The following is a 27,161-nucleotide window of genomic DNA, read 5'->3' on the forward strand; positions in this document are numbered from 1 at the left end:
GACTGAGCGAATTTCACTTTCAGTTTTCACTTTCAGATGGTAAAGACTCTGCCTGCCAATGCAGGAGATGCAGATTTGATCCCTTGGTTGAAAAGATTCCCCTGGAGAAGGGAATGGCAACCCACTCCAGTATCCTTGCCTGGAGAATCCCATGGACAGAGGAGCCTGGAGGGCCGCCGTGAAATAGTCGGAGAAGACTGAGCAAGCGTGCAAAGTTTAAAGCACATTTTATTTTAAATATAGCTGCGTGTACGTGTCAGTCCCAAACTCCCAATCAGTTTGGTTGGCCAAAACATTCTTTTGAGATTTTCTGGAAGATCTTACAGGAAACCTAAAGAATCTCTTTGGAAACCCAATATTTTGTCCATCGAATTTTAGGTACTATATGAGTGGTCCCCAACCTGTTTGACACCAGGGACAAATTTCATGGAAGACAATTTTCCACAGACCGAAGGTAGAGGGGGGTGGTGGTGGTTTCGGGAAGATTCAAGTGCAATTACATTAATTGTGCACTTCGTAGCTGTCGTTCAGTCACTCAGTCGTGTCCGACTGTTTGCGACCCCATGAACCGCAGCACGCCAGGCCTCCCTGTCCTTCACCATCTCCCGGAGCTGGCTCAAACTCATGTCCATCGAGTCAGTGATGCCATCCAACCATCTCATCCTCTGTCGTCCCCTTCTCCTCCTGCCCTCAATCCTTCCCAGCATCAGGGTCTTTTCCAATGAGTCAGCTCTTCGCATCAAGTGGCCAAAGTATTGGAGCTTCAGCTTCAGCATCAGTCCTTCCAATGAACATCCAGGACCGATCTCCTTTAGGATGGACTGGTTGGATCCCCTTGCCATCCAAGGGACTCTCAAGGGTCTTCTCCAACACCACAGTTCAAAAGCATCCATTCTTTGGCACTCATCCTCCTTTATGGTCCGACTCTCACATCCATGCATGACCACTGGAAATCCAGAGCTTTGACTAGACGGACCTTTGTTGACAAACTGATGTCTCTGCTTTTCAAAACGCTGTCTAGGTTGGTCATAGCTTTCCTTCCAAGGAGCAAGCGTCTTTTAGTTTCGTGGCTGCAGTCAGCGTCCTCGGTGATCTTGGAGCCCAAGGAAATAAAGTCTGTCACTGGTTCCACTTTCCCCCTATCTATTTGCCGTGGACAGAGCCGGACACTGAGACGGGAAGGCGTGCTGGGAGCTAGGACCAGAGTCACTGCCTGGAGCTCGGTGGCTTCTCCGTCGTCCAGGGGACGGCATAGAACACATGTACACCCGTGGCCGATTCACGTGAATGTATGGCAAAGCCACCCCAATATTGTAAAGTAGTCAGCCTCCAATTCAAATAGAAATAAGAAAACAAATCTCGTCTCTTCCATCCCCCCTCACCCCCCATCATCTGCTCGTCCCTGACTGTCCTGAGCGCCCCCTTTGTCCCCAGCCGGCGTGATGATGGTGCCTCAGAGGACCACGGAGGACGGCTTTGAGGAGCACTTTGGCGTCAACCATCTGGGGCACTTCCTGCTGACCAACCTCCTCCTGGACACCCTGCGGGAGTCGGGCGCGCCCGGCCGCAGCGCCAGGGTGGTGACCGTGTCCTCGGCCACGCACCGCGTGGGGGAGCTGAACCTGGACGACCTCCAGAGCAGGTGAGTCGGGGACGTCCAGGCGACACAGCGTGCTTGTCCAGGTGACGCCGCTTCCCGCCTCCTGGTCTGCACCTCAGCCTCTCTCGTGGCAAAAAAACTGCCCCGGGCACAGAGGCAGACCTGGGAGAGGCTGCGGGGTTTGGGTCCAGACCACAGTGATAAAGGACATATCGCGTTAAAGCGAGCCGCCCAAATTGGTTTTTCTTTCTACTGCATCTGAAAGTGATGCTTACTCTAGCCTGTAATTTCTTACGTGGGCAATAAATAGCATTGTGTCTAAAATAACAGGGTACAGACCTTCATTAAAAACAAATCCTTTATTGCTGAAGAAGGCTAACCGTCCTCTGAGCCTCGAATGTTCAGTTCAGTTCAGGCGCCCAGTCGTGTCCGACTCTTTGCGACCCTGTGGACTGCAGCACGTCAGGCCTCCCTGTCCATCACCAGCTCCCGGAGCTAGCTCAAACTCATGTCCATTGAGTCGGTGATGCCATCCAACCATGTCATCTCAGTGACTTGTAATCTTTTTGTAAGACTTCTTGTGCTGTAAGTAGTTCTTATTAGTTGTCTATTTTCTACATAGTATCAATCAGGCGTATGTATCAATCACTGTCACTCAGTTCAGCCCACCCCCTCCTTCCTCCTTGATATCCGTATGTTTGTCCTGTATGTCTCTGTGTCTATTTCTGTTTTGCAGATAAGAGCGTCTATACCATTTCCCTCCCTGGAGAAGGGAATGGCAACCCACTCCAGTATCCTTGCCTGGAGAATCCCATGGACGGGGGAGCCTGGCGGGCTGCAGTCCATGGGGTCGCAAAGAGTCAGACACGACTGAGCAGCTGAAAACATCCTATTTTTCTATTTTCACACGTGTTAATAAATGATGTTTGTTTTTCTCTTTCTGACTTCACTCGGCATGAAAGTCACCACCTTTTTGCAGTAGTCACATCAAAGGTCACTCATCACAGCTCCACGTAACAAATATGATCGTGATGAAAAGGTTTAAAACACTGTGAGAAAGCAGGATTTTAATTTAGATGCAGCTGGAAATATGTCCCTGGAGAAATAATAATATGACTCTCCTAGCGACCTAAACTTTTTATATTACTTGTTCGTTTGCATCTTGTGTTCACCTTGTTTGTAACCTGGCAACTTACAGCTCTAAGTGTCATGTCAGAACTTCAGGGCACCCCTTTCAACTGGCCCTTCACTTCTATCAGGATTAGGGCACTGCGAAATAAAAATTCTGTCAAATTTCAAATTAAAAAAAAGGATATGGCGAGAATGACAGAAATATGACACACGGACATGAAGGGAACAGACTCTGTTTTAAGCACGCTGCCAGAAGATTTCCTCAACACAGAGCTGACCCACACCTTCAGTGTGCAAAAAAAATGCAATATCGCTGACGTGCAGCAAAATGAGATCTGCCTGTATTAGGAACCATTTGCTGTTTTGCGGTCACACAGTTAAGCACTTTCTGCATATCGGTCTATTTATATTTATGCTTTGCTGCTGCTGCTGCTGCTGCTGCTAAGTCGCTTTATGCTTTGAGGCAAATCCTATTATATTCTTCAACACATGAGGAAGCTGTGAAACATAGTTGAAATTTAGTCTCCTGAAGCATAGTTGATGTACAGTGTTGTAATGTCCTCCTTAGAGCAAAGTGACTCCACTATACACGTATATCCATTCTTTTCTTTTTTATTCTTTTCCGTGATGGTTTATTAGGGGCTCCCTGATAGCTCAGTTGGTGAAGCGTCCGCCTGCAATGCAGGAGACCCTGGTTCGCTTCCTGGGTTTGGGAAGATCCTCTGGAGCAGGGAAAGGCTTCTACATACACATATGTTATTATATATGATAATGTATGTTATACATTTAATATATGGAGCTTCCCTCATGGCTCAGATGGTAAAGAATCTGCCTACAATATGAGAGACCTGGGTTCGATCCCTGGGTTGGGAAGATCCTCTGGTGGAGGAAATGGCAACCCAATCAGTATTATATCATTATATATTACATATGTCAGTGTATATATTCAACAATATTTATATAAGTATATAGCTAATATATATCTAATATTAATAGATTTACATTTACATAATATGTAAATGTAATATTGCATATATTGCATATATTATATATATTATACTAAACATAATTGTTAAATATATTAAATACACAAGTTTTAAACTTGAACAGTTAAACTTATTTAACTTAAATAATTGTATTAATATTTATATAATTGTATGTATCAACATAATTATAATTGCATGTATAATTGCATGTATAATTGTATGTATCAACATAATTATAATTGCATAGTCACGTATATTACCGTATTCATATTATTTGCCTGTGTGTTAGTTGCTCAGTCGTGTCCGACTCTCTGTGACCCCATGACTCTTTGTAGGCCCCCAGGCTCCTCCGTCCGTGGGATTCTCCAGGCAAGAGTACTGTAGTGGGTTGCCATTTCCATATTAATATATACTATAAAAATTTAAAGATTGTATCGTATTTATTGTCAAATACTGGCTATACTCCTCATGCTGTAAATTATATCCTCATTCCTTATTTTATTTTTTCACTTTTTGGACACACCCTGCGACACACAGAGATATTAGTTCCCTGACCAGGGATCAAACTCACATCCCTTACACTGGAAGGTTCAGTCTTAACGACTGGATCACCAGCAAGTCCTCTGGTGCCATTTCTGCAGCTTATTTTGTGTTGCTGTTTAGTCACTTCAGTCGTGTCGGACTGTCTGTGACCCCAAGGACCGCAGCCCGCCAGGCTCCTCTGTCCATGGGATTCTCCAGGCAAGAAGACTGGAGTGGGTTGCCATTTCCTCCTCTGGGGGATCTTCCCGACCCAGGGATCGAATCCATACCTCCTGCATCACAGGCAGATTCTTTACCACTGAGCCACCAGGGAAGCCCTTCAGACAGTACCTACTTTTTTCTCTGATGAGGACTTGAAAAATTCATTTTTTTTTTTAGTGCAAATGTATGATCTACTCCATTCCTGGCTTCTTGCTAGCAACGGATGCCCTTCCTCACTATGTCCACTTGGCACTTGGACTCAGGTGTCTCAGGGTCCTTACTGCGGTGGGCTTAGATTGGCTCTCAGTTCAGTACCAGACCCAGACCAAATATAATACTCAGCCTTGTAAACACCACCTACTGTTTACATGAAATGCAGGTGTCAAAGCCCAGTGTCCTCTTTTCAACCAAAGAAAACCACGCTGCTGCAGTTTAGGATAACACTTTCCATCTCTAAGGAATGCTTTCCTAGGCTGTTAATCAAGAACCAACCGTTTAGAGAATTATCGAGTCTTTGATTCAGCACTACAGATTTGTATATATTGTGTTTAAAATATCATTTCTTCACCGTTTCTTCTCTTGCCTTTAAGATAGAGAAAGTGACAGGGATCTGAACATGCCAGGTCATAAGGTGCCACTTTGATATACAGATTATTTTGAGCTGAAGGCCTTTGAGAAGCGACAAATGCAGAAAGATGCCTTTCTGGAACTTCCCTTATCTAACTAAAACCAGAAACTTCTGAGAAATGAGGACTTCCCAAGTCTTTGGCATTTCTTTTCTTTTCTATGAAATCCCCTACACCTGTGAAATTAGAAGTGAAATTCGTGTGTTTCTTGTTAATCTGACAGTTGTTGGTTTAATTTGCATGCCCTCGTTCCAGAACATAAAAGTATGGAGGAAACATTTTTTTTTCCTTTCCAACAAAAAGGCCACCACAGTAATATCTCTACTTCTGTTTTAGATTGACCTTCAAATTATTTATGAGGTAGTTATATCAATAAGTCAGTGTTTATTGAAAACAAAGGTGCGCTTATGATTTCAGTTCTACTTTTTGACACCGTGTATTACGAAGGGCACTTACTAAAAGTCTCATGATTTGAATCAAGTCATGTAGACATTTTATGAATATCTTCTACCTGTGCTTTGGTTTGTAGGTTGACTTTCCCTTTCAGCTGCCTTCTGTCTGTTAACATTGTAATCATCTCTTCGCTGTTTTCAATACCAAGGGCGTCTGTTGTCTCTCGGGGCTTTACTTAGAAACTTTATTGCTGAAGGTGACGCCGGAATCCGGTTCTCTTGTGTGTCAGCTCTGATTCTGTTCCATTTCCACTGTGGATGTTTACCTTTCACACCACCAGGGAACCACTCCCGAAATTACTTGTACTCTTGTTTCCTTCTCTCTTTTTTTTAAACTCCTTTAGAGAAAAGTATTGACTTTTTCCATTGTCTCTTCTCCATACTATTGTAGAGAAGCGTAATTCTTCTTTTCAAAAATCTTTAGCATGTTTATTTTTAGATTGGAGTGTAATTGCTTTACAATGTTGTGTTAGCTTCTGCTGCACAGTGAGGTGAATCAGCTATATGAATGCATATATCCCTTCCCTCTTGAGCTTCCTTTCCACCCTTCGTCCCACCCCACTAGGTCATCACGGAGCATCGAACTGAGCTGCCCACACTATATAGCAGCTTCCCACGAGCTATTTTATGCACGGTGGTGTATATATCTCAGCGCTACTCTCTTGGTTCGTCCCACCCTCTGCTCCCACCCCCAGGCCCCATGTCTGCATGTCTGTTCTGTACATCAGTGTCTGTATTCCTGCCCTGCAAATAGGTTCCTCGGTACCACTTTTCCAGATTCCCTATACATCCGTTAATATATGATAATTGTCTTTCTCTTTCCTGACTCACTTCAGTCTGTACGACAGATTCTCTGGCTCCATCCACATCATTACAAATGACCCCATTTCCTTCCTTTTTTATGGCGTAGTAATATTCCGTGTATGTGCATACCACATCTTCTTTATCCGTTCATCTGTTGATGGACATCTAGGTTGCTTCCAGGTCCTGGCGACTGCAAATAGTGCTGCAGTGAACATTGGTATGCATGTGCCTTTTTGAAGTGTGCTTTTTCTCAGGATATGTGCTCAGGAGTGGGGTTGCTAGTCACAGGCTAGTTTTCTTTTTAGTTTTTTAAAGAACCTCCATACTACTCACCACAGAGGTAAGCCGTAATTCTGTCACATGTCAGTTTTCCTTTAAGGAATCTGCACATTTCCAGGGTCTCGTCTTCTTTCTAAATTCTCGACTGCTCTTCCCTCCCAAACAGCCCTGTTAACTCAGGAGCAAACGGATGTGTGTGTTGTTGAAATGGTCGTTGAGCGTTTATCTCCCCCTACTTAATAACCCCCTCATTCCTGGAGCTTTCTCCTCCCCTGCTGGGAAGAGAGAGGAACAACGTGCTGGAAACAAGCATCTTGACTATAATTGGGGGGTTGCCGTGGATTCGGGGGAGAGAATTTGTGCTTGGAACTGTGCCGTAATATCGTCTCCGTTCCTCCCTCCAACAAAAGACGTGTTTGTAATTCCTTTGGCAAACGCTCTGCGGAAGCTCGTCCTGCGTCACCCTTGGCCGACCTGCCCTTACTCATCGCTAAGACAAAGGACTTGGGGTTTATTCTCCAGCTTAAATTGCAGGGGGCCCTGGCGGAACCTCAGAGTTTGCACGTGGCCTCTTGTGACAAGTGGCTGGCTGCCGGCGACACCACGGGGACCTGCTGACAAGGAAGAAAGTTGCTGCCCAGGGAAACGGCAGGAGGTGGGCCGGATTCCCCGAGGGTGTCGACGTGGTTGTCACATTTTGACAGCCGAGAGCCCACGTGTGCAATTTAAAAAACAGCGTGAGGTGGTTTAGTTTTGTTTTGTTCTCAGAAAGCCTCACTGGGCAATGCAGCTTATGTGGCTTCATTTCTCAAGTCTCATCATTGCTTGTCCTGTTTTCTACATTTAAATATTTCCCTTTTCCTTTTGTCATTTTTTTCCCCTCTTCTGTGCTTTTCCTTGGTCACATTTCCTGATTTTCCTCTTCTGAATCATTGAGTCCATTTAGTTCATTTATTGCCATTTTCAATTCCTGTTAAGTAAGAGCCTTTGTGCGTAAGAGGCATTGAATTCCGGCGAGTGCTATTTTTTTTGCTTCTCGTGTCAGGACGAATTTCTTTCTTTTAATCTTTGACTGCGTTCAATTCCCACAGCAGTGAATTCCGTGGATGGATTTTCTCCAAATGTTAGAGTCACCACTGGGGTTGAAAATGTAAAATAACATAGACTCAAGGGCGCATTGAACCAGGAGAAGAAACACAAGTGGGGTTGCATTCATATCCATAAAATAACAGAAAAAGAACCACGGACATGCAGAAAATGACCGATCCCCAATGAATCAGACATCAAGTATTTTGCCACAAAGACTTGCCTTGGTTTTCTTTTTTTCAGACTGTTTTTTTCCATGTGGGCCACCTCTGAAGTCTTTATTGAAGGCATTACAATATCACTTCTGTTCTTTTTTTGTGGATAGTTGAATTGTCATATTTTAACCTACCTTTCACAATGTCAAGTGCTAGTTTTTCTTTTTAAACACAAATCACTTGGGTTTTTTCATTTGTAGATTTATTGTTGATGACAAAAAAAAAAGGATGAAAGACTCAAAACTGGTCATTGCTATTTGTTTTTAAGGATTTTATTGGAATATAATTGCTTTACACTGTCGTCTCTCTTATGGGTTGGTTTTTTGGCCGTGAGGCATGTGGGATGTTAGCCCCCTGACCAGGGGTCGAACACACAGCCCGTGCATGGACAGGTGGATTCTTAGCCACTGGACTGCCAGCAAAGTCCCCAGGAGAGATTTTAACAAGCTCTTCATTTTACCCAGGCTATGTGTCTATGCATAAAAATACTAGCTGCTAAGACACCACAATTACTTTGCCTGGAGTGATGTTTTCTCTGCAGTGAATTTTTTTCTACATTCCAGGGACGCTACTTTCTGGGAAATAATAGAAGTAAGTGACCACCATTAGGTATTTATTTATTTAAAGCATTTTTTTTTTGATGGGGACTGTTTTTAAAGTCTCTATTGAATTTCCTATTAATACCATATTGCTTCTGTTTTATGCTTTGGTATTTTGGCCGCAGGGCATGTGGGATTTTAGCTCCCTGACCAGGGGATCAAGCCCACAGCTCTTGCACTGGAAGGTGAAGGCGTCTTCGCCACTGGACTGCCAGAAAAAGCCTCGTGGTTTTCATTAAGTGGTGCCCGCGTCCAGTCCCTTAAAATAGTCCCTGATGGTAGGAAGCCAAAAAAGGAGTGGATGGAGGTGGTCATTCTGCACTAGAGAAGTACGCCTGTCATAGCATCTTTCCCAAGCCTTGAACATTCAAAGGAGAAAAAAAAAACGTGTGGAGCCCTATACCAAGGTCACAGGTGGGGAGCCCTGCTCTAGGATCTCAGGATAAACATCTCTGGAGCTGACCAAGCCCCATAGCAACTGTTGCCACAAGCCTCTGCATCTAAACCGGCCAGCTCCCTGACCCCATATTAGGTAAAACATGCCACTCCAGTACTCTTGCCTGGAAAATCCCATGGACGGAGGAGCCTGGTAGGCTGCAGTCCATGGGGTCGCGAAGAGTCGGACACGACTGAGCGACTTCGCTTTCACTTTTCACTTTCGTGCACTGGAGAAGGAAATGGCAACCCACTCCAGTCTTCTTGCCTGAAGAATTCCCATGGGCAGAGGAGCCTGGCAGGCTGCAGCCCACGGGGTTGCAAAGAGTTGGACACGACTGAGCGACTCAGCACAGCACTCTTGACCTCGGGCACATCCCTAGATGCCCTCAACCTGTGCCTGGCGCTGTCATCCGCAGCCAGGCGAGGGCAGCGTCCACATCAGACGCCCGGGTCTCACGGTCTCTCCTCTTTGCTCCTGCAGTACCAACTACTCGGCGCACGCAGCCTACGCCCAGAGCAAGCTGGCCCTGGTGTTGTTCACCTACCACCTGCAGGCGCTGCTGACCGCCCGGGGCCTCCCCGTGACGGCCAACGTGGCCGACCCCGGCGTGGTGGACACCGACCTCTACAGACACGTCTTCTGGGGCACCCGGCTCATCAAGAAGCTCCTGGGCTGGTGGGTGTTCAAGGTAAAGGCCGCGATGCTCGGGGTGTTGCTACGGTCCGCGGGCAGATCTGGCTTTAACCTCCTCAACGCCGGTGTGCTGGCGATTCTTGGCTCCGCGTCTTCTTTCTCTGTTCCTCTGCTGATGGACATTGAGGTGGCTTCCATGTCTTTGCTATTGTGAATAGTGCTGCGATGAACCCTGGGCTGCCCATGGCTTTTCTCATTATGGTTTTCTCCAGGTATGTGCCCCAGCGGCGGGATCACAGGATCGTACGATGGTTCTATTTCTAGTTTTTTGAGAACATTCCATACCGTTTTCCATAATGCCTGCCCAAGTATACATTCCCACCAAAACTGCTGTGAAGATTGAGCTGCGGGTATCTTCTCTAAGCGTGGTTTTCTCCAGATGTATTCCCAGCAGTAAGATTGCAGGGTCGGATGGTACATCTGTTTTTAGGTTTTTTTTTTTTTTGAGGAACCTCCATACTGTTCTGGTAAAGAAACAGCCTGCAATGCAGAAGACCAGCTTCAATCCCTGGGGCGGGAAGATTCCCCTGGAGAAGGGAAAGGCTACCCACTCCAGGATTCTTGGGCTTCCCTGGTGGTTCAGCTGCCAAAGAATCCACCTGCAATGCGGGAGACCTGGGTTAGATCCTTGGGTTGGGAAGATCCCCCGGAGAAGGGAAGGGCTACCCACTCCAGTATTCTGGCCTGGAGAATCCCATGGACTGTATATTCATGGGGGCGCAAAGAGCTGGACACAGGTGAGGGACTTTCACTTCATATCTGGCTGGCCAGTGTGACATATCACCTCACTGAAGTTTTGATTTGCGTTTCTTTAATAAGCAGCGATGTTGAGCATCTTCTCATGTGCCTGAGGGCCGTCTACATCTTCTTCGGAGAGGTGTCTGTTTGGATCCGCCGTGTGGTTTTCTCTTTAGGATAAATTCTCGAGAAGGAGTTTGTTTAGCTAGAGGATGTGCTGTGTGTGATAGTTACTCAGTCGTGTCCGACTCTCTGTGGCCCCATGGACTGTAGCCTGCAAGGCTCCTCTTTCCGTGGGATTCCCCAGGCAGCAATACTGGAGTGGGTAGCCATTTCCTCCTCCAGGGGATCTTCCCAACCCCGGGATCGAATCCGGGGCTTCTGCATTGGCAGGTGGATTCTTTACCATGTGAGCCACCAGGGAAGCCCCTAGCTAGAGGACATACACTTGGAAAACGTGGACCCCAGCCTCCCAAAACACGTATCTGCTGACGTGTGTGTAGAACTATGTCCCTGGCCCGTGTGCAGTTCGTGTAAGTCCACATTTTTGTTACTGTTACCAGTCACATTGAGTGTTTGCTGCACAGTCATCTGGCTTCTTGCTGGAAATTACATCTCTCCTCTAGCCGTGATCTTTTCCGTGGGAGGTGCTGACGCCCCGGCGGGACTCGGGTACATCACCAACCTGCACAGTCTTGGCAGGTGGAGAGAATTCATTTCGTCCTCTCTGCAGGATCTCAGAGATTAGCAACCGTGATGGCCGGAGCTCTGGAGGGGCGGGTGGACGCCGTCAATGACCGTGATGGTCACCAGTTCTCCACCTCCGGGTTCCCCTCGGTCCAGAATTCTGGGACCACCCACGGAACCCAGATTGTGACAGATTTGAACGAGCAGAGGCAGCTGTCCCCAGCAAGCAGCCAACAGCAGCAGTAATCACGTCTCTGTCACTGGGACATCAAAACCCACCTCTCCTGTATGACCTGGTTCCCTTCTCTGGTTTCATTTAAAATCTCATTTCCTCTTGTGAATGAGCCGTGTGTACTGTGCTACGTCGCTCATCTGTGTCCCGACTCTTTGTGACCCCGTGGGCTGTAGCCCGCCAGGCTCCTCTGTCCATGTGGATTCTCCAGGCGAGAAGACTGGAGTGGGTTGCCGTGTCCTTCTCCAGGGGATCTTCCCGACCCAGGGATCAAACCTGGGTCTCTTGCATTGCAGGCGGATTCTTTACCACTGAGCCATCAGGGAAGCCCCTGTCTCTTGTATTACCCTTTGCCAACAACACACTGCCACTTGGCATGGGCATCTTCCATCCGCCTCTGCAAGGATGCAATCAGGTGCTGCTGTAGCTGGTGACCCTCAGCACCCCTTGAAAGGGGCTCAGGGTGGACAGCAGACAGGAGACATCTGTGCTCTGGGAAAGACTGTTAGGACAGGTCTTCAGATGGTTAGGTTATTTTCGGGAACCCATTTCATGAACCTGATTATTCCATCTCCTCATATCTAGAAAAGCACTGAAAGTCCTCCATGGTGGGGACTGCTCCCCAAACCTTTGGCAAAATAATACGTGTTTGATTGCACGCACTTCCGCTTCAACAAAATCACATGGATACCGACCTTCCCCCCACCTGGCTCTTTGGAGCAGTCTCTCAGCGCTATCTGAAGTGCTGTCTGCTGGCCTGCAGTCCTCCTTTTGCCCGAAATAAAGCTTAACTGCCAGTCCTCACATTGTGCATTTTATGTTTTTGAGTCGAGCGCTTCTTGACTGACCAGATTGTATTTCTAGACCACCTTTTAGTTGATTTTTACAAATAGAGAAAAAACCCATGTAGGATGAAGAGGTCTCTTTCTGTTTAATCGTTTGCTCATATTTCTATGTTCAGGTGGTGGTTAGGTTTTCACAAGTGGGATCTTATTGTTGTTCAGTCGCTCAGTCGTGTCCGACTCTCTGCGACCCATGGACTGCAGCACGCCAGGCCTCCCTGTCCTTCAGCATCTCCTGGAGCTTGTTCAAACTCATGTCCATTGAGTCCATGATGCCATCCAGCCATCTCATCCTCTGTCGTCCCCTTCTCCTCTTGCCCTCAATCTTTCCCAGCATCAGGGTCTTTTCAAGTGAGTCAGCTCTTCCCATCAGGTGGCCAAAGTATTGGAGTTTCAGCTTCAACATCAGTCCTTCCAATGAACACCCAGGACTGATCTCCTTTAGGATGGACTGATTGGATCTCCTTGCAGTCCAAGGGACTCTCAAGAGTCTTCTCCAACACCACAGTTCAAAAGCATCAATTCTTTGGGGCTCAGCTTTCTTTATGGCGCAACTCTCATATCCATACATGACTACTGGAAAAGGCATAGCTTTGACTATACTATAGTATACTATACTATACTTATATGACTCTAATATCCTATAATATGTTATATGACTATATACTTATAAGTATATATGACTGTACGCTTATATGATTATAGTAATATGACTATACTATAATCATCTCATCTGAACAAAAACTAACGGGAAGGGAATTTTTAACTTAATTTAGGGAGCGTTGAGATTTCAGATGCTGCTGTTCTCTGTCTGAAAGTAAGTCATCTTTCATTTTGCCCACATCTTTCTTGATGTTTGCAATATAGTGGTCTATAATAAGTGTATGTATTTAGTTTTTTTTTTTTGGTCCCCTTTTCTGGCTCAGGCCTCCTAAAACCCTTGGAATTTCCCAAGTGCTGAGATCCTGAAAGGCTTCCCTTGTTATGTAAATGTGTGACCTTTAGAACTTGCCCTTGGATGGGGTCTGGTTGCCTAGGCAACCAACTGGCGATTAAAGGGTTGGAATTTTCAGTCTTAACCCTCTGACCTCCAGGGAGAGGGGGGGCTGGAGATTGAATTCATCACCAATGCCCAGTATTTTGGGGCTTCCACAGGTGGCTCAGTGGTTAAGAATCTGCCTGCAGTGCAGGAGACAGGAGTTCATCCCTGAATCTGGAAGATCCCCTGGAGGACGGCATGGCGACCCACTCCAGAATCCTTGCCTGGAGAATCCCATGGACAGAGGAGCCTGGGGGGGCTACAGTCCATGGGGTCGCAAAGAGTCAGACACAACTGAATCGACTCAGCACGCATGCATTCACACACTTAGATATGTCTCTTCAGGGAGGTCACAGTTTATCACCCTGCATGTAGTATTAAACGTGGAGAGCTGCCCACGCTGATGTATGTCAACGTAGATTATTGACTCCTGTCCTTGTGAAGTCATCCACCCCCACGTATGACATGGTTCAGATCCTTTCTCTGGGGTAAGAATGTGTGGGCTCTTTCCAGGTTTTTGCTGTTCCGCGCAGATTCAGTCTTCCGCGCAGATTCAGTCTTCCGCAGACCGCCATTTCTCACTGTTGGTAACATCGCAGGCAGTGGCGTTATAAGACTAGAAGGGCCTCCTATGTCAACGCGTCCTGGGAATTCTGTTTGGTTTTACAAGACACTTTTTCCAGGGCACAGGCCCAGTGCTGAGAGTTTCAGATGGTTTTGTTTTTCATTCGCTCCGTCGTGTCCGCCTCTTTGTGACCCCGTGGACCGCAGCACGCCAGGCTTCCCTGTCCTTCACCAACTCCCAGAGTCTACCCAAACCCATGTCCGTCGAGTCAGTGCTGCCATCCAACCATCTCATCCTCTGTCGTCCCCTTCTCCTCTTGCCCCCAATCCTACCCAGCATTAGGGTATTTTCCAATGAGTCAACTCTTCGCATGAGGTGGCCAAAGTATTAGAGTTTCAGCTTCAACATCAGTCCTTCCAATGAACACCCAGGACTGATCTCCTTTAGGATGGACTGGTTGGATCTCCTTGAAGTCCAAGGGACTCTCAAGAGTCTTCTCCAGCACGACAGTTCAAAAGCATCAATTCTTCAGCGCTCAGCTTTCTTCACCGTCCAACTCTCACATCCATACATGACCACTGGAAAAACCATAGCCTTGACTAGATGGACCTTTGTTGGCAAAGTAACGTCTCTGCTTTTAAATATGCTATCAAGGTTGGCCAAAACCTTCCTTCCAAGGAGTAAGCATCTTTTAATTCCATGGCTGCAATCACCATCAGCAGTGATTTTGGAGCCCCCAAAAATAAAGTCTGACACTGTTTCCACTGTTCCCCATCTATTTCCCATGAAGTGATGGGACCACATGCCATGATCTTAGTTTTCTGAACGTTGAGCTTTAAGCCAACTTTTTCACTCTCCTCTTCACTTTCATCAAGAGGCTCTTTAGTTCTTCTTCACTTTCTGCCATAAGGGTGGTGTCATCTGCATATCTGAGGTTATTGATATTTCTCCCGGCAATCTTGATTCCAGCTTGTGTTTCTTCCAGCCCAGTGTTTCTCATGATGTACTCTGCATATAAGTTAAATATGCAGGGTGACAATATACAGCCTTGACGTACTCCTTTTCCTATTTGCAACCAGTCTGTTGTTCTATGTCCAGTTCTAACTGTTGCTTCCTGACCTGCATACAGGTTTCTCAAGAGACAGGTCAGATGGTCTGGTATTCCCATCTCTTTCAGAATTGTCCACAGTTTATTGTGATCCACATAGTCAAAGGCTTTGGAATAGTCAATAAAGCAGAAATAGATGTTTTTCTGGAACTCTCTTGGTTTTTCGATGATCCGCCTTACCGAAAACCATGGACTTGATTCCAAGTTCAGAGCCAGTCACCGGGGCATGGCAGTTCGTCCCTTGAGAAACAAAAAAATGAGAGGTTGATACATTTATGAAGATGAGACGCTTAATTGGTTTTTTTAAAAGTAGTTTTCTTTATTTATTGGCTGCGCTGGGTCTTCGTTGCTGTGTGGGCTTTTCTGCAGCTGCACAGATTGGGGGTAACTCTGTGGTTGCAGTGCTTGAGGGCTTCTCATGGTTACTGCCAAGCACAGGCTCTGGGACACAGGTTCAATAGTTGCGGTGGCTTAGTTACTCTGTGGCATGCGGGATCGTCCCAGACTGGGGGCTGAACATGAATATCCTGCATTGGAAGGTGGATTCTTTATCACTGAGCCACCAGGGAAGCCCTTAAATGGTTCTTTCCACAAGCAAATCGAGACCATTCCATCAATCACTGCCTGCATCTGCGTGACATCTCATGCACGCCCTCTGCACCGAGCTCTGAAGACAGTTAATGAGGCATGGAGGAGGCGTGTGCCATGATTGTACCAGGAACTCCCCTGCTCCTGAGTCGGTTGCTTCCTCAGCCTTTCTCTTGAGCTCTAGGAGGAGGAATACGATGGTAACGATCTCCTCTTGTGTTGAGGGCAGAAGGCAGACAGTGTGGCCCTCGGAGCAGAGTTGAAGGTTGAGCTTGGACCACAAAGGAGGCTGAGCGCCGAAGATTTGATACTTTCAAACTGTGGTGCTGGAGAAGACTCTTGAGAGTCCCTTGGACTGCAAGGAGGTCCAACCAGTCTATCCCAAAGAAATCAAGCGTGAATATTCACTGGAAGGGCTGCTGCTGAAGCTGAAACTCCAATACTTGGGCCACCTCGTGTGAAGAACCAACTCATTGGAAAAGACCCCGATGCCGGGAAAGATTGAAGGTGGGAAGAGAAGGGGGCGACAGAGGATGAGATGGTTGGATGGCATCATTGACTCAATGGACACGAGTTTCAGCAAACTCTGGGAGACAGTGAAGGATGGGGAAGCTTGGCGTGCTGCAGTCCATGAGGCCACAAAGAGTCGGACACAACGGAGCGACTGAACAACAATCTAAAGGTCCAAGGAGCTGAGCCAGGCTGGGACCATCAGTGATGCAGAAATAGCTCAAGATGGGGGTGGTCATACTGTCACTGCCCCCTTCTCACTGGGGTCCCCATCTGAACGCCAGACCCCCTGAAAATGACCTGAGCTCCCCCTATCTCAAGTCTTCTCGGGACACCTGGTTCCAGCTCCAGTCTGGACATGGGAGAGCCCAACCTTGTCACTGGCCACTTGCAGTGAGAGTCTTAGATTTTGGGGCTGCACCCTATCCAGGGATGCCAGATACTTGATGTCAATAGTGATGTAGAATAAGATGCTTCCAGCCTCTGGACCAGCCCATGGACCACAGTCTACAGAGCATCCCATGGACCACAGTCTACAGAGCGTCCCATGGGCCACAGCCTACAGAGCGTCCCATGGACTACAGTCTACAGAGCCTCCCATGGACCACAGTCTACAGAGCATCCCATGGACCACAGTCTACAGAGCATCCCATGGACCACAGCCCATGGAGCATCACATGGACCACACTCTACAGAGCATCCCATGGACCACAGTCTACAGAGCATCCCATGGGCCACAGCCTATAGAGCATCCCATGGACCACAGTCTACAGAGTGTCCCATGGGCCACAGCCTACAGAGCGTCCTATGGACCACAGCCTACAGAGCCTCCCATGGACCACAGCCTATAGAGCCTCCCATGGACCACAGTCTACAGAGCCTCCCATGGGCCACAGTCTACAGAGCATCCCATGGACCACAGCCCATGGAGCATCACATGGACCACACTCTACAGAGCATCCCATGGACCACAGCCCACAGAGCGTCCCATGGACCACAGCCTACAGAGCGTCCCATGGACCACAGTCTACAGAGCGTCCCATGGACCACAGCCTACAGAGCGTCCCATGGACCACAGTCTACAGAGCGTCCCATGGACCACAGTCTGCAGAGCCTCCCATGGGCCACAGTCTACAGAGCATCCCATGGGCCACAGCCTATGGAACATCCCATGGACCAGAGGGCATGATCCATGGGGGGTGAACCCAGGTTATGGTTAGAGGCCATTGCAGGGGTGGAGAGGGGCAGAAAGAGATTGTTTTGAAGACGACTCAAGGACTTCACTGGTGGTCCAGTGGCTAAGATTCCACGCTCCCAATGCAGGGGGCCTGGGTTCAATCCCTGATCAGGGAATGAGATTTTACATACCACAGCCTAATTCATCTGCCACAACTAAAGATGCCCCATGTGACAACTAACACCTGGCACAGATAAATAAATAAATGTGTGTGTATGTGTGTGCACGCACACAGGCATGCACACACCCAGTTACTCAGTCACTTCCAACTCTCTGCAACCCCGTGGACTATAGCCTGCAAGGCTCCTCTGTTCAAGGGATTCTCCAGGCAGGAATACTGGAGTGGGTTGCCATTTCCTTCTTTAGGGGATCTTCCTGACCCAGGGGTCAAACCCACGTCTCCTGCATTGGCAGGTGATTCTTTACCACTGAGCCACCAGGGAAGACCAAATAGATAAGCATGAAAAAGAAAAAAAGAGAGCATTCCAGAAACCACATCACGATGCCTTGACTCTTTGACCTTGGAAAGTGAAACAAGGAAGTCTCAGGGGTCACTTGGGGTTTCTGCTGCAGGAACACCAGGCCGTGTCTTGGTGCCTGTCTGGGAGCCGGGGTACCAGGCAGGTGAGAAGGAAAGATGGTTTGACCCTGAGGTGTGTCGTGGGGTCTCCGCCTCCAGTGCCAGCTGGGCTGCTGAGAGCGTGTGTCCGCAGCTCCGAGGATCACACAGAAGGTGCAGCTTTCAGGGATTCCAGCGGAGAAGCAAGGGGCTTGTCAGGCCGTGAGCTCGGGGGACCTGCCCATCGTGACTGAGCGGGAAGGTGGGGAGGGCTGGGGTCTCCGGAAGAGCCAAGACCTGGCCATCCTCTGCGCCCTCTCTGCTCCTTTGCCCTCCCACCGCTCTGCCCCTCATCTGTGTAACTTCTTCATTCTGGGTAATGGCATCTCCTAAGATTGTTGGGAGCGGCGCTGACATCATATGTGGGAAAGCGCTTTCAGCCCTGCAGAGGGCTGTGTAATTATGTAATTATAACACATGCATCTTTCTCTGCAGCACACAGCTCCCAGCTCTGTGGAGCACAGTTTCAATCCCACCCTTGCTCTCTTTGCTTTTTTATTTTGGTTTCTTTATTTCACGCGCCTGTACCCAGCTGTCGGCCCGATGCTCCTTCCTGTCGTCAGCTCCAGCTGCCGGGAGCTCTTATCTAAGCTATCTTTCTTGGTCTTTGGGGCCACAAAAATATTGTTGTTGTCATTCAGTTGCTCTGTCACGTCCAGTTCTCTGAGACCCAATGGACTGTAGCACGCCAGGACGTGCTTCATTTGGAATCTCAGCTTCTCCAGCCACTGGCTGTGTGTCGTGGACAGATGACTAGACCTCTCTGAGCCTTGAATCCTGGCCTGCAAAACGTGGGTATCGGCGTTTGGCACAGCGGCTGGCCAGTAGCGTCATGTCACCCTCGGCATGGTGATATTTATTGTTGGCAATGAATAAACAAAGGAAATCGGTCCTGAATATTCACTGAAAGGACTGATGCTGAAGCTGAAACTCCAATACTTTGGCCACCTGATGCGAAGAGCTGATTCACTTGGAAAGACACTGATGCTGAGAAAGACTGAAGGCTGGAGGAGAAGGGGGCGACAGAGGATGAGATGGTTGGATGGCATCACTGACTACATGGACATGAGTTTAAGTAAACTCTGGGAGCTGGTGATGGACAGGGAGGACTGGCGTGCTGCAGTCCATGGGGTCGCACAGTCAGACACAATTTAGCGGCTGAACAACAGCAACAAAGCAAGTGTCTTTATTCATTTGTCTCCATAACAGTTTGGAAAAGCTACCGGTGACATTCTCGACTTCTAGGTGAGGAAGCTGAGGCTGATGGAGACAGGGTGGCTCAGATGGGGTCTCCTAGGTCACAGCAGCTGATGGAGAAATTTGAACCAAGGTCCTGGGACCTCCTCACCCCCTTTGTGCATTACAACCTTGTCGTGATGAAGTGAAAGTGAAAGTCGCTCAGTCGTGTCCGACTCTTTGTGACGCCATGAATTGCAGCACGCCAGGCTTCCCTGTCCATCACCAACTCCTGCAGCTTACTCAAAGTCATGTCCATCAAGTCAGCGATGCCATCCAACCGTCTCATCCTCTGTCGTCCCCTTCTCCAGCCTTCAATCTTTCCCAGCATCAAGGTCTTTTCCAGTGAGTCAGTTCTTCCCGTCAGATGGCCAAAGCGTTGGAGTTTCAGCTTCAGCATCAGTCCTTCCAATGAATAGTCAGGGTTGATTTCCTTTAGGATGGACTGGTTGGATCGCCTTGCCATCCAAGGGACTCTCAAGAGTCTTCTCCAGCTCCAGCACTACAATTTAAAGGTACTGATTTGTCAGCATTCCGCCTTCTTTATGGTCACACCTGTGACTGTCAGCGTCTCAGACCTCCTCCCTTTCAGGCAGGCGTGATGTGTCATGATCCTCACGGCTGAGAGTGAGGACCGTGGCATCAGACGCGGGGAAGAGGAGATGCATAAAAGCATCCATTTCATGAGCTGTCAAAACATTTGGGAATTAAAACATGACAAATGAAACCTCATTCCCTTCCTCTCCGTCATCCACCCGAGGCCTGGAAATGTTCTGTAGGTGATCGAGGGCGGCTGTTTTTAGCCTGGCATCTATCACGTGGTTAAGTGGGATAAGTGGATGCGATTAATCCTCCACGAGATGTGTGAGCACCGAGAATGGCTCCTTTTTAAAAATTTTCTCCCTTTTCTATGTCAGAGAACTCTCCGGATGGTCAAGACCACCTTGGGTGAATGTTGTGTGTGTGCATGCGAGGGTATGCATGTGTGTGTGTGAATGTGTGTGCATGAGGGCATATATGTGTGTGAATGTGTGTGTCTGTGTGTAAATGCTTGTGTGTGTGCACTGGTTGTGTGTGTGCCTATGAATAGTTGCATGTGTGTGCAAATGCACGTGTGTGCCTGGGGGAATATGTGTGTGCAGTGAATATATATCTGTGTACATGTGAATATTTGTATTTGTGAATCTAACTGCATGTGTGTGCCTGGGGGTATATGTGTGTATGTGAAGGTGTGTATGTGAATGTGTGTGTGCATGTGAATGTTTGTGTATCCATATAAATTCGTGTGTCTGCCTGGCTGTATGTATGTGTATCCTCGTGAATGTGTGTGCCTGGATGTGTTTGCATGCATATAAGTGCATTTGTGTACACGGGTATGTGTGCATGTGAGTGTGTGTGCATCTGTGTAAATGCATATGTGTGCCTGAGGGTATGTGTATCCATGTGACTGTGTGTGCCTGGGTGTGTGTCTGCATATAAATGCATTTGTGTGCATGGATATGCATGCATGTGAGTGTATGTGTGCATATGGATATTTGTGTGTCTGTGTGAACATTTGTGTGTCCATACAAATACATTTGTGTACATGTGAGTGTGTGCATGTGAATGTGCATATGAATATTTGTGTGCCTGGGTTATGTGTATCCATGTGATGGTGTGGGGGTGTGTGTGCACATAAATGCATTTATGTGCATGGGTGTGTGTGCCTGTGAGTGTGTGTGCATGTGAATATCTGTGTGTGCATGTAAATACATGTGTGTCCTTGGGTGTGTGTCCACTGAACATATCTGTCTGTGCATGAATATTTGTGTGTCCATATGCATATGTGTGCATTGTGAGTGTGTGCATGTGAATATATGTGTGTGTGTAAATGCATGTGTGTGCCTGGGAGTGTGTGTGTGTGAATATTTGTGTGTCCATATACATGTATTTGTGTGCATGCGGGGGGGTGTGCATGTGAGTGTGTGGGCCTGTGAATATCGGTGTGTGCATGGGTGTGCGTGTGTGCCTGTGAGTGTCTGTGCCTGGGTGTATGTGAGTGTGTATGCATGAGGGTACAGTATGCTTGTGCTTGGGAGTCACTGTCGTACAGAAACACCTTCATCAACAGACAGAATCCCACGGCATCTCGTCCCTCCTGACGGTACCTGAGTTTCTGGCAGAGTGTGCATCCCGAGTTCATGTCCAGCACCCCACAGGCCCCATCTCCTAAAACAGCCGTCCTCATGTTCCGTTGGACGCACTGATCACAAGGACTGTTGCCCAGATAAGAGGATTTTCAAGGTGTAGGGGAAGTGGTCCCCCCTCCCCAGGCAATGCCTGCTGGATGACTCAAAGGAAGCAGCCTCTAAAGGCTGGATGCATCTCAAGACAGTGGAGCCCTGGGGCTACATTAAAGAGGGTCTTTCTCGTGGAGGTGACTCACTCCAGGGGAGAGTCAAAGTGGGGTTTCTGGCCACAGACCCCTGGGATCTCAGCCCAGAGAATGACTGACTTGGGAAGCGGGCTCACTCCAGGAGCTGATTTAACCATGTTTTTGCCACGGAGGTGCAGCGCTCCACGTCAGTCCATCTGACCAAGAACAACAGGATATTTGTCACTATGACTACCCAGAAGATGTTCTGAGCCTATCTCCATCTAGAAGATGTGACCGTGGGGTTGTCTCCTGGCCTGGATCTGTTTCTGGTGATGCTTCAAAAGACAGACTCTTAGAGGCATACGAGAAGGACCAGGGCAGGGCGAGTTGAGTGGATTTTCCAAAGTTTAAGTGACAAGCTCTGGAATGACCGCTATCTTGACAATAAGATAAGGGAGTTCTCTTGATTCCTAGGTGGCTCAGTGATTAAGAATCTGCCTTCTAATATAGGAGATGCAGGTTCGATGCCTGGGTCGGGAAGGTCCCCTGGATAAGGGAATGACAACCCACTCCAGTATTCTTGCCTGGAGAATCCCATGGACAGAGGAGCCTGGTGGGCTACAGTCCATGGGGTCACCTGGAGTCAGTAGGTCCTTGTTTATCTGTTTGATATATAGTAGTGTGCGTATGTTAATTCCAAGCTCCAAAGTTAGCCCTCCCCCACCCATTTGCCCTTTGGTGACCATAAATTTGTTTTCTGTGTCTGTGAGTCTGTGTGTGTTTTATAAATCAGTCCATTTGTATCATCTCTGTTAGATCCCGCGTTTAAGTAATGTCATCCCGTATTTACTTTTCTCTGACTTACGTTACTAAGCGTAATATTCTCTAGGTGCATCCACGTTGCTGCAGATAGCATTATTTCATCCTTTTTGATGGCTGAGTAGTGTGCCATTGTATATGTTTGTACACACACAAACACACACACACATATCACATCTTCTAATCTAGTGATCACGCCCAGGCACCAACCCTCAGCCCAAAAGCTCAGCGTGTGTTATATTCCAACCTGCAGCCTTCCACCCAGCATCCACTTTTCTCCCGTCTCTCTAATGCCTTTCAGGCTCCTCTTCAGACTTTCCGGTTCTCGTATCATATCTCCTCTCCTGCTTGGAAAGCAAGAACCTTTCTGCTGTCTGAACATTTCCTTTCAAATTGCTAGAGAGCACGCATTCAACCCCGAGGCTGAACCACCATCTGCTTTGACCCAGTGAGCAAGCATTCTGGTTTCAGAGAGCCTGCCCCGCATGGCAGGAGTTAACCCAACCTTGTAAATCAACTCTGCACACATGCTAAGTCGCTTCAGGCGGGTCCGACTCTCTGAGACCCCATGGACTGTAACCTCCCAGGCTCCTCTGTCCATGGGATTCTCCAGGCAAGGATACGGGAGTGGGTACAGCCCACTGGAGTGGGTTGCCATGCCCTTCTGCAGGGCATCTTCCCAACCCAGGGATCAAACCTGCGTCTCTTCTAGTCTCCTGTATTGGCCGGCGGGTTCTTTACCACTAGTGCCGCCTGGGAAGCCTCGTAAATCAACTATATTTCAATAAAATGAATTAAAAAAAAAAAAGGACTGGAGACCTGAGTATTTAAACTCAGGACCTGTGCCCAGAACCCACACTTTGTCTCAGCCCTGGAGTGACTCAGCTCCATGAAAAGAGACCCTCTCATTGTAGCCACAGGGCTCTGCTCTCTTGAGATGTATCCAGCCTTCTCTTTAGGGGCTGATTCCTTTGGGTCGTCCAGAGGAATGGAGGCCCTTTGTACGCGTCTGTGGAAACACATGAGAACAACGTGGGAATGAAACCCACAAGGGTGCACCATTGCGAGGTCACGGAGTGCAAGCTCCCCCAGCCTTGGCCAGCCAGGCTTGAGCTGATGAGTCGATGGGCCCTGGTCAGGGGCCCCGTGTCTCCCCCTCAACGTCCGTGGGCTCCCGAGACCCCCGTGTCCCTGCCCTGACAGTTAGCATCTGCCTCTGTGTTCCTTCTCCCTGCAGACCCCGGACGAGGGAGCCTGGACCTCCGTCTACGCCGCAGTCACCCCAGCACTGGAAGGTCTCGGTGGCCTTTATCTCTACAACGAGAGGGAGACCTGGTCTCTGGAGGCCACGTACGACCCAGAGCTTCAACGGCAGCTTTGGGCCAGAAGCTGCCAGCTGACGGGCATCGCTGACGTGACCCGGGAGACCTTCGGCGGGTAGCAGTCCGCCAGGAAGACCGTGGTCCGATGGGGAACACTGCGGTCTGCGCTGCCCTCGCAGGTCTGTTTGTGCTGGACCACGTCTCTCCATCACCCTCTTCCCCCCGACCCTCCGGGCTCTGTGCCCCCAGAGTCTCCCGTCATGACCCGGGTGGGAACTCACGGGAAAGAGGAACGCTGAGTGGACCCCTGAGCTGGTGTGGTTCTCAGCCATGAATCCTGTGACCCCCGCTAAGTGTCCAGTTGTACCGGGTGCTCTGAGTCATTAAATCCTGCAAGCCTCGTGGGCGGTGTTCCTTCCTTAAGCGCAGAGGCGCCGTGGACCCTGGGGTAGACAGGTTTTGGGTGAAACAAACGCTTTCAAGGGAAGTCTGGTAGCTTCGAGGATGTCCTGTGTTCCGGTCTCTCTCACACACGAATCGTGCCAGAGAGGCATCTCTGATTCCTGGGTCCCAGAAAGGGAGACGCTTTGAGCCTTCCTTCCTTACTGTCTTGATCAAGGATGCACCGTCTTCAGGACGACCGGCTCCTAGGGGCTAACCTGTGGCCCCCAGGGCTCCTAGCAGTGGTCTCACCCCACGACTCATGGAAGGACCATCTCCGGAGGGGTAGGTACTTCTGTAGGACGCGTGATACCAGGGCAGCGCGGGACACCAGTCCCCACGGGGCTCTCTAGGACGCAGGTGTGGACGGGGTGTGGGTGTCTGGACCACCTCCACCACATTTTAGGCTTTTCTGTCCACTTCACCTTCCGCGGGCACGTGAAACCTCCCTCCTGCTCTCTGCCTCTCCCTTCATCACGTGTTAATACGGGCGTGTCCCTCTCCTGGAGTATGGCTTACACCGCAGGACGTGAGTTAGCCTTCAAACCAGAATGTGGTTGGTGTTGTTTACTTGCTCAGTCGTGTCCGACTCTCTGTGACCCCATGGACTGCAGCCCGCCAGGCTCCTCTGTCCATGGGATTCTCCAGGCAAGAACACTAGTGTGGGTTGCCATTTCCTTCTCCAGGGGGTCTTCCCGGCACAGGGATCGAACCCTGGTCTCTTACATGTCTTGCATCGGCGGGCAGATTCTTTACCAGTTTGCCACCTGGGACACCGCAGACGTGTTCGTATCTGGGGAAAGAATCATTGCCGATGATAACGAAGGTCTTCAGATAGGCCCTTGTTCTTGCTTACCAATGTGCTCGTGAGGTTGTTTATCAGAGATAGGTAGAGGGAGATTTGATTACGGAACAGGAGGCGGTTATGGGACTATGGAGGCAGAGACGGGAGAGGGGAGGCCACCAGCCCGGGGATGGACACCTGGAGACCCCAGCAGCTGGAAGAGGTGGGAAGGACCCTCCCCTGGAGCCTCTGGACAGAGCTCAGCCCTGCATCTGCAGAAGTGAGAGACAATGGACTTCCCTGCTGGTCCAGTGGCTAAGACTCCAGGCTTCCAGTGATAGGGGTACAGGTTTGACCCCTGTTCAAGGAACTAAGATCCCACATGCTACATGGTGCAGCCAAAAAATATATATATATATATTTTAATGTGAAAAAATAAATTATAAAAAAACTGAGAATAAATTTCAGTTTTTTAAAAAAAACACCAAGAGTCTTCCCTGGTGGCTCAGAAGCCGCCTGCCGTTGTAGGAGACCGGGTTTCAATCCCTGAGTCGGGAAGATCCCCTGGAGAAGGAAATGGCAACCCACTCCAGTCTTCTTGCCTGGAGAATCCCAGGGACAGAGGAGCCTGCAGGCAAAGATTCAGACACAGCAAATAAAAAGACAAACAAAACACCAACACCGCAATCGGGATTTGTTACGAGAAACTCACACAGTTGTTGACACTTGTGAACACCTCACACAGGGTGGTGGACTCTTGCCTGGACCCCGGGTGGGCAACCCACCAGTCAGGTCAAGGAAGGCTCGATCCTGTCTCTGAGAATGGCCCTTGGCTCGTCATATTCTAGTGTGGAGAGTTCAGGCACGGGGGATGCCAGCAAAATGACTGTATGTGTTTCCTGCCGGACCGTACCCTGGATTTCAAGACCAGTGACCGCTGGTTAGCTGACCGTATTCCCTCGACAGATGAAATCCTATAGAGGCCCCAAACCTGACACTGGGCTTCCAGCACACTAGGCATTGGGGCTGCAACCAGCAGCACCTCCAGAGTTGGATTTATACTTCATGACGGTGTGCGTGCCTGTGTGCTATATTGCTTCAGTTGTGTCTGACTCTTGATGACAGAGGCTTTATAAACGGCTTCTTGGTTCTAAGATGGATGGAGCGTGCTTCCAGAATGGAGTGTTTATTTTTTTAAAACATTTTCTTTAACTATAGTTAATTTGCAATATGGTGTTAGTTTTCAGGTGTACAGCAAAGTAATTCAGTTATAAATACCTTGGGTTGGCCAGAGAGTTTTGTTCGAGGTTCTATACGATGTTATGGTTGGATAGCATTGCAAACTGATTGGATGGCATCACCGACTTGATGGACATGAGTTGGAGTAAACTCCGGGAGTTGGTGATGGACAGGGAGGCCTGGCGTGCCGCAGTCCATGGGGTCACAGAGTCGGACACGACTGAGCGACTGAACTGAACTGAACTGAACTGAAGATGTCATGAAAAAACCCCAGGGAACTTTTTGCCCAACCCTATATATACACACATATTCTTTTTCAGATTCTTTTCCATTATTGGTTATTACGAGATATTGAATATGACTCCCTGTGCTGTACATTAGGTCATTATTGGTTATCTGTTTTATATACAGTCGTCTGCATGTGTTAATTCCAAATTCCTAATGTGTTCCTTCCCCACCTTCTCCTCTTTGGCAACCACACGTCATGATTCTACTTCTGTTTTGTAAATAAATTAATTTGTATCATTTTTTTTTTTTTAGATTCCACATATAAGTGATTATCATATGGTACTTGTCTTTCTCTGTCTGACTTACTTCACTTAGCATGATAATCTCTAGGTTCATCTGTGTTGCTGTAAATGTCATTATTTTATTCCTTTTCATGGCTGAGTACTATTCCATTGTGTGTATATACCACCTCTTTCTGATCCGTTTGTCTCTCGATGGGCGCTTAGGTTTTGGCTGTCGTAAATAGTGCTGGTGTGATCAGTGGGGTCCGTCTATCTTTTCGAGTTAGAGTTTTCCTCTTTTCTGGATCCAGAAGTGGGATTGCTAGATCATACGGCAACTCTTATTTTTAATTTTTTGCGGAACCTCCATCCTGTTCTCCATAGAGCGTGCACGATTTACGCTCCCACCAACAGTGAAGGAGGGTTCATTTTTGTGGAACAAAGTGTTTATTCAGTGGTCACTTAATGAAAACATGAAGGAACACCACGGCTCTCAGTTGGGAATACTCAAGACAACCAAGAATGGAATCTCTTTCAGTCTCCTGCCTCTGGGGCAGGGCGCGTTTCTTGGCAAAGGTGTTCAACTTTAAACAAATCTGCTTCTGAACAAAGATGCCGAAGCTGTGTCTTGGTGTT

General features: G+C 48.3%; 1 protein-coding gene across 8 annotated transcripts in view; it reads left to right on the forward strand.

The window, feature by feature from the left end:
• LOC145536416 (polyprenol dehydrogenase-like) overlaps positions 1 to 27,161 on the forward strand; it is a 264,105-nt gene that overhangs the window by 119,768 nt on the left and 117,176 nt on the right. For 7 of the 8 annotated variants that reach the window (XR_014075833.1, XR_014075836.1, XR_014075831.1 and 4 more), the window contains exons 5-7: positions 1,435 to 1,642; positions 9,442 to 9,649; positions 23,468 to 23,731. Coding sequence is in view for 1 of the 8 variants with exons in the window: in XM_081565764.1 (XP_081421890.1) it covers positions 1,435 to 1,642; positions 9,442 to 9,649; positions 23,468 to 23,671 (620 nt within the window). In the remaining 7 variants the exon portion in view is untranslated. Of the gene's footprint in view, positions 1 to 1,434; positions 1,643 to 9,441; positions 9,650 to 23,467; positions 23,954 to 27,161 lie in introns of those variants that run through there. The other variant, XM_081565764.1, reaches the window with a different exon arrangement.

Source organism: Giraffa tippelskirchi, chromosome X, assembly GCF_054371585.1.
Source record: "Giraffa tippelskirchi isolate mGirTip1 chromosome X, T2T-mGirTip1v1.2.pri, whole genome shotgun sequence".
Taxonomy (NCBI): Eukaryota; Metazoa; Chordata; class Mammalia; order Artiodactyla; family Giraffidae; genus Giraffa; species Giraffa tippelskirchi.